The sequence below is a fragment of the Carettochelys insculpta genome, chromosome 4, assembly GCF_033958435.1.
Source record: "Carettochelys insculpta isolate YL-2023 chromosome 4, ASM3395843v1, whole genome shotgun sequence".
Taxonomy (NCBI): domain Eukaryota; kingdom Metazoa; phylum Chordata; order Testudines; family Carettochelyidae; genus Carettochelys; species Carettochelys insculpta.
This window is the reverse complement of record NC_134140.1, coordinates 121,447,027-121,459,767: the sequence shown is the minus strand read 5'-3', so window position 1 is coordinate 121,459,767 and position 12,741 is coordinate 121,447,027. Positions and strand designations below refer to the sequence as shown.

The 12,741-nt window shown below is 42.7% G+C and overlaps 1 protein-coding gene across 3 annotated transcripts in view; it reads left to right on the top strand.

Annotated features, from left to right (window-relative positions):
• LOC142012798 (E3 ISG15--protein ligase HERC5-like) overlaps nt 1-12,741 on the top strand; it is a 50,722-nt gene that overhangs the window by 5,643 nt on the left and 32,338 nt on the right. For 2 of the 3 annotated variants that reach the window (XM_074993634.1, XM_074993636.1), the window contains exons 3-13: nt 333-409; nt 1,130-1,351; nt 1,648-1,739; nt 3,691-3,821; nt 4,654-4,811; nt 7,155-7,231; nt 7,595-7,695; nt 8,472-8,531; nt 9,661-9,763; nt 10,481-10,664; nt 11,050-11,222. In XM_074993634.1, coding sequence (XP_074849735.1) covers nt 333-409; nt 1,130-1,351; nt 1,648-1,739; nt 3,691-3,821; nt 4,654-4,811; nt 7,155-7,231; nt 7,595-7,695; nt 8,472-8,531; nt 9,661-9,763; nt 10,481-10,664; nt 11,050-11,222 — 1,378 coding nt within the window. The remainder of the gene's footprint in view (nt 1-332; nt 410-1,129; nt 1,352-1,647; nt 1,740-3,690; nt 3,822-4,653; nt 4,812-7,154; nt 7,232-7,594; nt 7,696-8,471; nt 8,532-9,660; nt 9,764-10,480; nt 10,665-11,049; nt 11,223-12,741) is intronic. The other variant, XM_074993635.1, reaches the window with a different exon arrangement.

Below are 12,741 nucleotides of genomic sequence, written 5' to 3'. Positions count from 1 at the left end.
CAGAGCTACAGGAAGTGTCCATGTGTACTACCATCACTTACATGATGTTGTGTGATCTTGCCCCAGTCCAAGTTTTAGAAATATTAAATATAAAGTCTGATCCTACTTTACCTTAGACTGGAGTAGATCAGGATCAGTTCAGTTGGACCTGATGGAACTGAACCTGTGCAGAAGCAGTATGAGTAAGATTGAAGCCAAAACTATATGGCACTTACTGGGTGCTGGAGGTGGTAGGTAGAACAGGATAAAAATAGATTTTTGGGTGGGCTAATGTTGGATTAAGATTAGAATCATGTATGTTGGATTCACCTCACTACATGCGTTTTTTTCAGACTCCTGAAAGAGTTAAAGAGCAAATACGTTGTCCAAATTGCTTGTGGAGACCATCATTCCATGGCACTGTCTAAAGGTATTCTCTTTGCTTAGCATTTTCTCAAAATCGTTAAATTAGAGCATTGCAACTTCCCCCCCAGAGCCAAAATCTTACGCATCACAATTAGTTAATGGCACTATTATGCAAAGGAAAATACTGCATAGGAAACTGGGTTTGTGAGGCTCAGAAAGGAAAGGTGGTCCAGTGGTTTGGGCAGTAACCTGCAACTTCAGTGTCTTGGGCTCAACTACCTAGTCTGCCAGAAATTCTTGTACAACCTTGAGTAAAACTCTGAGTTACTGTGCCCCCGTGTTCCCATCTGTAGGTTTGGGACAATAGCACTGTTGTCCTCAAAGGAGTGCTATGAGGATAAACACTGAGATGTGTTTTGGTATTATGGTGATGTTACTATATAAGTGGGTAGGATCAATAGGACTCATACTATTTTTACATGAATTTATTAATCTCTGTATCTCAGATTGTGCTACTCTCTGAACATTCAGGCTCATTTTCTCCAAATGACAGAATGTGTTAATTTAACATTAACACCCAGGAGAGATTCAGGTGCTACCCAGCTGATAAGCAGAGCACCTACAGCCGGCAGCATGTGTTTCTACTGGAGGTGCACAACTGTGCATGCCTTGGTGCACATAACAAAATGTATTCCTCTCATGGAGGGGAAAAATTAGAGAGAACACTCATGGAAACCTGTACATTCTGAAAGTGTGATGGCTTTCTTCTCTTTCTTGTATTAAGGAGGGGAGCTTTTTACCTGGGGACAGAACGCACATGGTCAGCTCGGCATAGGGAACCGGATCCAATCCATTTGTGAACCACAACTGGTAGGAGATCTCAGAGGCATCCCCCTGACTCAGATTGCTACAGGAGGAGCTCACAGCCTTGCCCTGTCCCTCTCAGGAGCGGTTTATTCCTGGGGGAAGAATGCTTGTGGACAGCTGGGAGTTGGAGACACGGAAGGTAAGGAGAGACACACAGCATGCTGGCTGAGATGTCCTTAAAAGCCTTTTTGTGTAAAAAGCAGTCATTCCAAGAATGGTTATAAGCAGTGCTTTCTTTTAAGCCAGTACTTGCTGGTACTAAGTACCAGCATCTCGGCAGCCCCAGCCCTGGGATAGGCTGATGGGGGGAGGGCAGAGAGATGGCTGAGTATTGGCATCTCTTTTTTCACAAAAAAGGCACTGCTTATAAGAATTTTCTAGACCTTTGCTTGCTTCAGACTTAGTGTTGTCAATCTTCACTGTTTTTATTTTCAGATAGATATTACCCTTCCTACATCAGAGCCCTAGAACACGAGAAGACTGTGTATATTTCCTGTGGTGGAGAGCACACTGCAGTTCTTTCACAGGTTTGGTTCAATCTGAATGAATTCGCTTCACAGAGCAGAAGGCAAGCTTAGCCTAATAGAGATGATTCCCTGGCTAGAGCAGGGGACCAACACATGGCCCATGGGACAGAATCCAGCCTGCGGAGTCTCTTCATATGGCCCATGGAATGATCAGCAGCGCCATTTTGAAAGCCAGGTGTGGGGTTGGCAACTTGTGGCTCCAAAGTCTCATGTGGCTCTTTAATGAGCCATTTGCAGCTCTGGATGCTGCTGCTGCCACTGCTGACTCCTCCACTGGCTCCCTGCTCTGCCTCTCTGAAATAATGGAGCTCATATTAATTGGTTTAATGGTCAGCAGAAGGGATCCAGCTGTTGAACCAATTAAAGCAAGGTTCCATTATTTCAGCACAGCAGGTGGGGTAAGGGAGTAGGAGGGCTGGGGGGAGCCATGCAGCTGTGCCGAGGAGGTAGCAGCCTGGCGAAGGTGTGGCAGTGGGGAGCAGCAGCAGTGTGCAGAGCTACTGTGTGAGGTGGGTCAGGTGGAGCAGCTTGGGACTAAGAGAGGTTAAGCCTGTGGATGAGGGGGCAGATTTGAGGCTAAGAGGGGTTAAGACTCGGGGCAGGGAGGTGGTCTGGGGCTGGGAGGGGTGAATCCCGGGGATGGGGAAGCGGGTTTGGGGCTATTTTGTGTTCGGCCCCCTGAACATGTAAGAAATTGCCATGTGGCCCCCAGTGAAAAAAGGGTTGGCCACCCCTGGGCTAGAGGGGTGTTGACTCCTTGTAAAGGCAATATCTATATTTATGGGAATTTGAAGCTGGTCCCTGGCAGTTGCTGACTGAGTTTTGTAGGGCCTGAGTTTACTTAAATTCCCACAGAAGATTAAATGAGATATTCTCATTCAGCCATTGTTAACAAAGAGCCCCGTGGGCATTCCTGTAGATCCTGGCAGAAGCTGAAACTTTGAAACCAAGTCCATGGGAACTGGATGTCTCAAGGCAATGTCAGCAACACACAATTCAACTGTCAACGACAACAGAACATTATTACTTTTTGATGGCTTTTATAGTGTCCTTACTGTTAGAGCAACAGCCACAACTTATTAAGTTTACTCATTAAGTAAAGTCCTTAAACACTAGAACTATTCTCAGGAGTGAAGTTACTCATGTGTACACAATGTAGCTTTAGGCCTTATTTTAGCATTATTCCCATTGTATTTGCATTTTCCATTCCCTGATCTGTGGTCTATGGCAGGGGTGAGCAAACATTTTACATTGGGCCCCATTTTTTGTCCGTGCAATTAGCAGGGGCCCCCAACCATCTAATGTAATCCAAACCAATGGAAATTTTGGCTGTGTTTGTATTAAAAAAAAATCTTTTTCATTTCATTTAAGAAAATAAGTCTGTAGAATGTAAAAATTTTATCAATCAGTGTACAAATGTGAATATGCAGTCATAAAAACAGTAACGTATTTCAACATTTTTAATGAGGTGGATGAGCGTGAGACCCAGCCGCCAATTGTTTGCACACCCCCCTTATGAAATTTCACACAGCCCTAAGGGGCCCACCCCCTGCTTTGCACACCCCTGGTCTATGGCCTGTTATATCTTTCCTGTAGGCAGTGTAGTTGTAGCTGTGTGGGTCTCCGACTATTAGAGAGACAAGGTGGGTGAGGTCGCATCTTCTGTTGGACCAGCTTCACAAAAGCTTTTTTCACTCACCAACAGAAGCTGATACCTCAGAAGACATTACTTGACATCTCTTGTCTCTCTAATGTCTTACCTGAGGCAACAATCCCTTGTTTCACATCCCATGTCTCTCTAATGCCTTATATTAGACAACAAAACAATCCATGTGAGTGAGCTTCGGTAAACATTCACAGAGTCTGGCCTCTAACTGGCAAAGATCATGTTTCAACAGTATGTGCTGTTCTAAGATTATATGACCCTGATGTCTGTATGTTCTTCTCCAAGGATGGGCTGGTGTGTACCTTTGGATGTGGAAATTATGGGCAACTTGGTCACAACTCCACCCAGAATGAGCTGATACCTCGTATTGTGGCTGAGCTGTTTGGAGCAAGGGTATCTCAGATAGCATGTGGAAGGTAGGAAATAGCAATGTCTTTTGAAGATTTATAATAACCGGGAGATAACTTTGTGGACACTTTTGAGAAGCTCTGGAGGATGTTAGGAAAAGAAATCTGAGAACCTTTTTTCATATCCCCTCTGTTAGCAATCACTACTGGTAGAATATTGACCAGACATATTTTATTTACTAACTTTCCCATAGGCAGATCTTGCCCTGCATAGAGTTTCATGAAGGTAAAGTTCTGCTCCAGTGGAGTGAGCAGATTTAAAAATTGTACTGTGCCCATAATTGCTGGCTGCTGTTCTCATCAAGTTGAGGCAGAATAAAAACAGAAGGAAACCTTGAAGGGAAGAAATCTACCAAAATTTGAAGTCAATTCCTTTACAACATGGGAAAATGGTAATTGTCTACAATCTAACAGTGAAGGATGGAAACTATGAAATTACATAGTCATAGTCTGATACAATGCCCACTAAAATCAACAGAAAATCTCCGGGCATTGGATCAGGCCCTGAAAACACAGGCAAACATCTATACTTGCCAAACAGAAAAATATTAAGGCAGAACACTTTATTATGTGTAATTGTCACTGTTTCAAAATGAGAAAGCAAAGAGCTCTCTGGAAGCAGTGGAACAGTGGTCATTTAACTAAGGATGCACCGATTGTCTTTTCAGTTCTGCATCTTTATTATAAGGAGTACAAATTTGACTGGCGGGCATTTATATCATGGTTCTCAGTAACTGTAATGAGAATTACCCCCATGTACTGCTCTGAACATATTCTGGTCTGTGTTATCTTAACTAACTCAATGGCACTTTTAATTTTTCCATTTTTCTTCTCTGAACAGACGGCATACTCTTGTCCATGTCCTCTCCCTGGGAAGAGTCTATTCATTTGGCTGTGGAGCAGAAGGGCAACTGGGCAATGGGGACACGTCTAATCAGTTGATACCACTGCCTGTCAATTTACCTTCCAGTTGGGTGAATGGTGGAGAATTCAACCAGGGTAATTTACACAGTAGATCTGTGTGACCTGTATGTTGTTATTTTAGGTCCAAACTAGGGGAGTGTTTTGGTTTTAAAATGAAGAACACATTTGTCCATAAATACTGGACGCAATGCAATTAAAAGCAAGAGGTTATTTAGTCGAACCACCTATTCAGAGCAGGACCAATCCAAATGAAATAACTCCAGCCAGGGCTTTATCAAGCCTCGCCTTAAAAACTTCTAAGGATGGAGATCCCACCCCTGCCCTATCCAACCATTCCAGTGCTTCTCCATTCTCCCAGTGAAGTAGTTTTTCTTAATATCCAACCTAGACTTCCCTTATGGCAACTTGACACCATTGCTTCTTGTTCTGTCCTGTTCTGTCATCTGCCACCACTGAGAATAACCTGGCTCCATCCTCCTTGGAACCCTGTGCTGGGCAGTCAAAGGGTGCTATCACATCCTCCCTCATTCTTCTCTTTTGCAGACTAAGGCTGTGGCTACACTACTTTTTTTTTTTTACATTACTTATTTCAATGTTCTAACATCAAAACTAGTAAGGTTGAAAATTGCTTTTATACAGTAAACCCTCGAGTTGCAGGAACGTAACCCCTGCGTAACTCAAATTTTCACGCAAGTTGAGGGGATATGGGAGACAGGCTGCTGCCTGGTTCCCAGCTCCCTACCACTCTTGGGACTGGGAAACCACTCCTGTCAGGGGTGGCAGCCAAGTATCAGGCTTCCGCCCCTGACAGGAGCAGTTTCCCCACTCCTGTCAAGGACAGCAGCCTGACTCACGGCTGCCACCCCTGAAAGGAATGGTTTCCCGCTGCTGTCAGGGCAGCACTTGTGTTAACCTGAGATACATGCAACTTGGTTGCATGTATCTTGAGGGTTTACTGTACAGCCATAGTATTTGGAATGGACAGTTCGCATTTGAAGAGCCCCATTTCAAACAAAGTTCCCAGTTCCCTCAGCGTCTCCTCATAAGTCATGGCCCCATTATTACTAGCTTTGGGCTGACTGATCTGGGTATGTGGAGGAATGATTCATTAGCATCTGGGGCAGAGACTTTGCATCAGACAATGCTTCCGTCCTTTCTGTATCCAAGAATTCAGTGTGGGTCTTGCCTTGGATCTGCTGTTCTCCATTCTGTATGGTAATGGAGATGCCATTCTGTCCCTTGCATGATGTAAATGAGGCTCCAGGTGTTTCTGGAGGGGTTTAGGTGTGTCTTCCCCGGCTTTTACGTTGCTTTTTGTAAGTCATTCTTTTGATCAGCTTTGGTTCAAGCAGAGGCTGGGTGTGGGGTGTGTGTTGGGGCGGGAGCGTGCTGGGAGGGGGTGGTTTCTTTCAAGATTCAGACAGATTGGGTACTGTGCTCTGGTTCTCCAAGAACACAGAGCTGGTAGGTAATGCTGGCTGTAACTACGAAGTTATTAAGAGGATTGGATAGCAGTAATTTCTCTGTTGCCATCCATTCTCGTATTTTATAGCCGTTTGAGGCATCTGGGATATGTGCAGACTCTTACATATTGGTTAAACATGCAGTGATATGGGGGCAGGTCAAAATTAGTTATTTGTTCCTCTTTTGTATTTCCTTATTTATAAAAAGTACTGTCAGTTATAGTTGGAAACCTTTATCTCAGACTTTGTTAAAAACAAAGTACGAGTGAAAAAGGAAAATTTGGAAAATTATGAAAAACACCAGCTAGATAGTGCAACAAAAACAGTACAGTAAGTAACTAAGGAAACAGACTCCCTCTTTATGTGCTTATTCTCATCTTAAGGTGACTCAGGTTAGCCTGCAGTGGACAGCCTTTACCCTTCTGAGAAGTGGGGTTCCTGTGGGTTTTGTGTTTAGAAGAATGTGACTCTCTGTGGGTCTCTTTAGGCTTGATAACCACTACAACCCCACTCTTCTGTGGAAGGAGCTCTGCTTCTGTGTTGCACATCAGGAAGTAAAATCTACCACACACTAGAGACAAATACAGCTGCCCTCAGCTTGGGCTTCATCACAGCTGATTGCTTGCCAGTCAGAAGATGCAGGAACTTCCATGCTGCTTTTAGATTGGCTAGCCACACTTTTCCAGTGGCTTAGATAAAACGTCCCCTGGCAGCTTGCTGATCCCATCATAGATAGATTTGGCAGAATCATAGAATACTAGAACTGGAAGGGACCATGAGAGGTCCCTTTATTTATTGCTTATTTATTGCTTCAAATGGAGAATCACTGCTGGGGCTCAGAGTCTTTGATTATTTTCTAAGGTTAGTGTGGGTTTATATTCCTGGTCCATGCACTCAACTTTCTAAAGTTCAGGGGTTGTTCTTTGACTTGCCTCTTCTTCTTTATTCTTCACAGGAAACAGAACCTCTGAAAAGGTGATTAAAATTATTGCAGGAGGAAATCAAACCATTGTGCTTTGCTTGAAGAAACAGGTATGCAAAGTATCTGATATATTCTTAATGCCGTAATTCATGGCCAAGGCTTCTGCTCTACAGCAGTTGACTTGCATATATATTTGGATTTGCCATCTAACCCCATAATAGGTTTTTATTCTAAAAACACAACATCCTCCTTACCTCCCTCCATCCCTATACTGAGATCAAATTGTGTTAGAAAAGCAAATCTCTCTTTTTTTTTTTTCTCATCACATCGTTTCTATATTTTATGCTTGTAGTATTGTCTACTAATTGGAGGCCTATTTGTTCACTACCAGTTTGGCTCACAGAATGCTCTGATCCTAGCTAACCAGAGTCCCAGGTTCTAACCTCATTAACATTCTGGCTCCTTTTATACAGAATCCATATGTTAATTTGAATGGAACTGCCATAGCAGAAGACAAGGAGGTAGATAAATGGATTTCTAATTCGGATCGTAAAGCGTGGGAGAATATAAAGAAGTAAGTCAGAGCTCCAGTCATTTTTTTCCATTGGTACTGTACGCTCTAAACCTTCTAAACACTGTATTTTCTTGGTACAGTTCTTTCCTTTCAAAAATTATGTAGGAGTGCAATTGAAAGGACTGTGGTAGAGATACAGATTTGAATATTTGTTTGTTTGCGGTTTTGAGACTCAGTTGAGCATACTTTACCTCATCTTTGCTCAGCCAGAACTCACATTGAGAGTCAAGAGCACACATCCAGGGAGAGATTCAGCACAAAGAGAGGTGGCCTTAAATAAAAGCACCTGATGCAAAGTCCAGTGAGCTGCATGCCTGAAATTTTCAGAAGGACTCACCATGCGCAGTTTTGGTGCACTGTTTTCAGAAATGTTCAGCTCTCTTGTAGGCACAGAAATAAGAGGATGGATTTTCAAATGGCATTGGAACACTGAACAATGCTGAAAATCTCACCTCTTTGAAGTGTCTGCAAGGGAGTTGCCTTTTTTTTGGGAAATCTGTCCCCAGTTATGCATGCCGATTACTTCAAAAACTGGCTCAGAAGCCTTTTGAAAATCTCTCCCCACATGGCTAATTCGGATCTCAATGATTTTCCAAGTATCGATAATTCCGTGTAAGTGGTAAGAAAAGTGGCATTTAGAACAGCTGGCATCTTTCAGTCACAGACTAATTTGTGCACATTTTTGATGTTTATTCAGACTTTCTATTGTTGCCGGTTTTGTTGGAATGATTAATTCTGGGTTGTTGTGGTTTTTTGTTGTTCTTTTAAATTAACAGGACTATCAGACTAATCTTTTCATCTGCGGCTTGTGTCAATGGAAGTTTCTTGGAAAAAAGGTAGAGTACACTAATTTGAAGACAATATAGTATATCAGTTGCCTATAAATTGGTCAGACATTAGCTACATTACAATTAATGTAGACATTGAGAGGATTATCTGAACATGTAAAATACAAATTCTAATAGAATATATTTCAAGGAAAGGCTAAAATTCTCCTTGGAGCCACATAACAGATCTTGACCAAAATTTAAAAAAATGAATGTCTAAAATTAAGCTTCTAAGTTTATATTTAGGTGCTTAAATAAGTGGTCTGATTTTTAAAGGTGCTGAGAACATCCAGATCCCATTGAGGTCAATGGAAACTAGAGATGCTTAGTACTCTTGCAATATCTATCACTTTGTTGCCTAAATATAGATGTAGGGGCCAAGATTTAGGCATCCAAATTTGAAATTTTGTCTCTGTGTCTCCAAACTATCCATCTCACACTAATGTAAATGACAAGCCACCCTGTGCCACTTTAGAGAGGAATAAATTTATTAGGTCATGAGTTTTTGTAGGTAAAACACACTTCTTTAGATGGGATTTGGAGCGGAAATATGAAATCCAAGGTTTATATAGCTTCAGGGGAGAGCATGGGAGGGAAAGAAGTTACCTGTCACTAGTAGGACCACTTAATGATGCAGATTAAGCTGGATGTTTCTCAATCCCATGAATAGTATTTTATATACGTGGAGAGGGCAGAAGGTCTGCGCTGAAGTTTGTCACATGGGTATGAGAAAATTACTTTCCCAAAAATGAAGCTCAAATAGGTTTGTCACATACTAACATTTACTGTTAATGAACTTACATTTATATTCCCAAAAGGAGTCCAAATCCTTTCACAAATGTTACTTTACCCATCACTGAACTTCGTCCACTTCTAATGTGGAATATGGCAAGCAGCTGATTAACACCACACATCCAGACTGTGTGAGCAAGAAGTATGGAATACCATCCAACTGATGCTGCAGTGAGAATTTCTTGCAAGGCAGAATAGAATTATACTGATCAGAATTATGGTTTAGTGCTTTTAAGAATGGGCTTTCCCTTTACAGCCAGGGATTATGAAAGGCTTCAAAATTTAGCCAGTAATATATAGCAGGGAGCAGATCTTTCACATCCCTGATTTTTCTCCCCTTCTATAGAGACAAACATTTCAGAAGCTGCACAGAAATCTCAGGAGTAGATATGTCAGCAGTGCTTCTTTTTTATGAAAAGATGAACAAGAAGCCAGAAATTGCCCAGGAGGTAAGAAGTGGCATAGAAATTATACTTGTTACAGTGATACCCAGTAGATCTGGATCACAGTCTCCCCAGCATCCACACACAAAGGGATGCCGACAAAATGTTGGTCTGGATTTTTCAATTGTTTTACAGATTATAACATAAACAGGAAAAAAACAAATCCCCTACCTCTTAAAGCTGTTTCCAGTGGAGCAAAGAGTTTTGTTTGCTGTTATGTCTTTGCATGAAATTAGGAGCTGCTGAGATAGGGCAATGAAGGCCATATAATGACCTAGGTTGACATAATGTTCTCGTGGTGGTTTTGTTTTGTTTTATGCTTGTTTTCCTAATTCAAACACTCAGACAGGGAAACCAACTGATCAGTCTGCAGAAGGTGTGCATTGTGCTAGGCTTTGCACAAACACAGACAGTCAGATGGTGCCTGTCCCAAGATCACTTACAAGCTCTCAACTGGGAGTCATATGGACAAGGGAGAATTATTATTATCCTGATTTTAGAGATGTGGAATGTGAGGCACTGACAGATTAAGTAATTTGCCTTGTCATATGAGAAATCTCTGGCAGAGTCCTGAATTGATCCCAGATCTCCTGAATGGCAGTTCAGTGTAGAAATAAGACAGTGCATGAAACTGGGAATTCTGTGTTGGTCTTGCTGCTACAAGTAAAACTCCCACTGCATTTTTTAAATTTATCATCTCACCCTGCTTCTTCAATCCTCCAGGTGATCTCTGCAGTTCAGAAATTGCTGTCATCACTATCTTCCTCTTCCAGTTTGCCTGAAGGTCTCAGAATCTACTTGATCATACCTGTGCTTTTACGGGGACAGGATAACATATCTGACTGTCTTCTTGTTCAGTTAGCAGAAGCCATACTGAATCTCCAACAAAAATCCCTGGAAGTTCTTGGTAAGGTCTAATAGCAGTACTGCTGCATGACCTGAGTTCTTTAGCATTTTCCTGGGGAGGGGAAGATGGCGGGGAGGGGGGCAAGGAAATACTCACATTGACTTCAGGGGGCCCAGCATTTCACCCCCTATATTTTCTACAGTGGAAAAGGATTTTGAAAAGCTGCTTATGTAGAAATACACGCAAAGGGATAACTTGTATGGAGCAGTCTACAGATAAGGGCATTAATTGTGTTTGAGATCCACTGGTTTACTTTTAAACCAAGTGAGTGATTCAGTTCATTTAAAAACAAAATGAACTACTGTTTGTTCAATGGACAGAACTCACTAAGGATATGTTGCATGTTGTGCAAGGTAAACGTGTCAACAGTTTTTCTTTTTTACAGAATCCCTATGGTCAAATCTAGAAATACCCTTTTTCATGGACCTAGTGAGCATACATCAAAGACTCTCCAATACCAATCTCTCTCGTTTCATCACGCAAGTCAGACACTGTAAAGACGTTACCTGTGAATTGCACTTGAATCTGACTCTGAAAATTCTGCAGATTCTTTACCAGGTAGAAGAGTATTTGGCTCTGGTGGGTTAGAAAATACATATGCAATTAGAGATTTATAAGTGTTTATGTCTTGAATTTCTGAACACATGGCTGTTATATCTGAGGTGCAATTATTGATTACAAAGCAGTAGGCACTTTGCCCCCTCCGTTCTAAGAGAATGGAACTGTAAAGTCGGATAATGGTTGCTTTGCCCTGTTACCAGACCCCATTGGTCCACTACACAAGAATAACCTGCACAGGGGTCTGCAATCAGTGAGCCTGAATTCTTTTTCCCTCTTATTCTTCCATTAGGGGACTGACCCATATGTTGGGGCACCTATCCTGGGGCAGGTTGAAATGTGAATATGATTTTTGCTGGATGTACTCTAATGCTGCAGCAGTTGTTTTACAGTGATCAGCAGTTGTCTGTGGCCATAATAACTTGAATCCCCTGGAGAACTTGAGGTTCTCTCCTCTTTTATTACTGTCCTGGCTCTGCAGCATCACAGAGTCGTCCCCCTTGATATTTTACCCACCACTTCACCCATTACTTTTTAAACTCTCTCTGAACAGGACCTTTCACCATTTTTGGATGTGTGACTTTCTTACCTACCCCACTGGATTTGCCCCCACTGTTGTCTTAGGACTGGGGGGAGGGGGCAGATGGGATGTTGGAAGGAACCAGGATAAATTTACCCACTGAATTTGGGGCATTAGAACATGTGGAACCTAAGCTAACACCTTTGCTGGAAGCTATAGATTTATTTGAATTGTCCAGACTCAGCAAGAGAGTGTGGAATAACAACAGGCTGTACACTCACACCAAAATGCACGTCTACAGAGCCTGCAGCCTCAGCACCCTCCTTTATGGCAGCGAGACATGGACCCTGTATGCCCGCCAGGAAAAGAGGCTGAACGTCTTCCACTTGCGCTACCTCAGGTGCATCCTTGGAATATCATGGAAGGACAGAGTGACCAACACCGCCATCTTCGAGCAAGCTGGAATCCCAACCATGCACACCCTCCTCAGGCAACGTCGGCTCCGCTGGCTTGGCCACGTCCACAGGATGAATGATGGAAGGATTCCAAAAGACATCCTGTATGGTGAGCTAGCCTCTGACAAAAGAGCTGCTGGATGCCCCCAGTTGCGCTACAAAGACGTCTGCAGGAGAGACCTCAGAGAGGTGGACATCGAGCTGGACAACTGGGAAGAACTAGCAGATGACAGCAGCAGATGGAGGCAGGGGTTACACAAGGGCCTTCAGAAGGGCGAGATGAGGATCAGACAGCTAGCAGAGGAGAAGCGAGCGCACAGAAAGCACACTAAGGACTTGCCAGACACCCACCACATCTGCAAGAGATGCAGCAAGGACTGTCACTCTCGTGTGGGTCTTCATAGTCACAGCAGATGCTGTAAATGAAGTCCTCAGTTGAAACTATAAAGGGCACGATCCATAGTCTATGCAGACTGAAGGATGCCTACTACTACTGAGCTCTGGCTGGTTTTATTTACTGACTTGATCAGAATCTGTTTTTCTG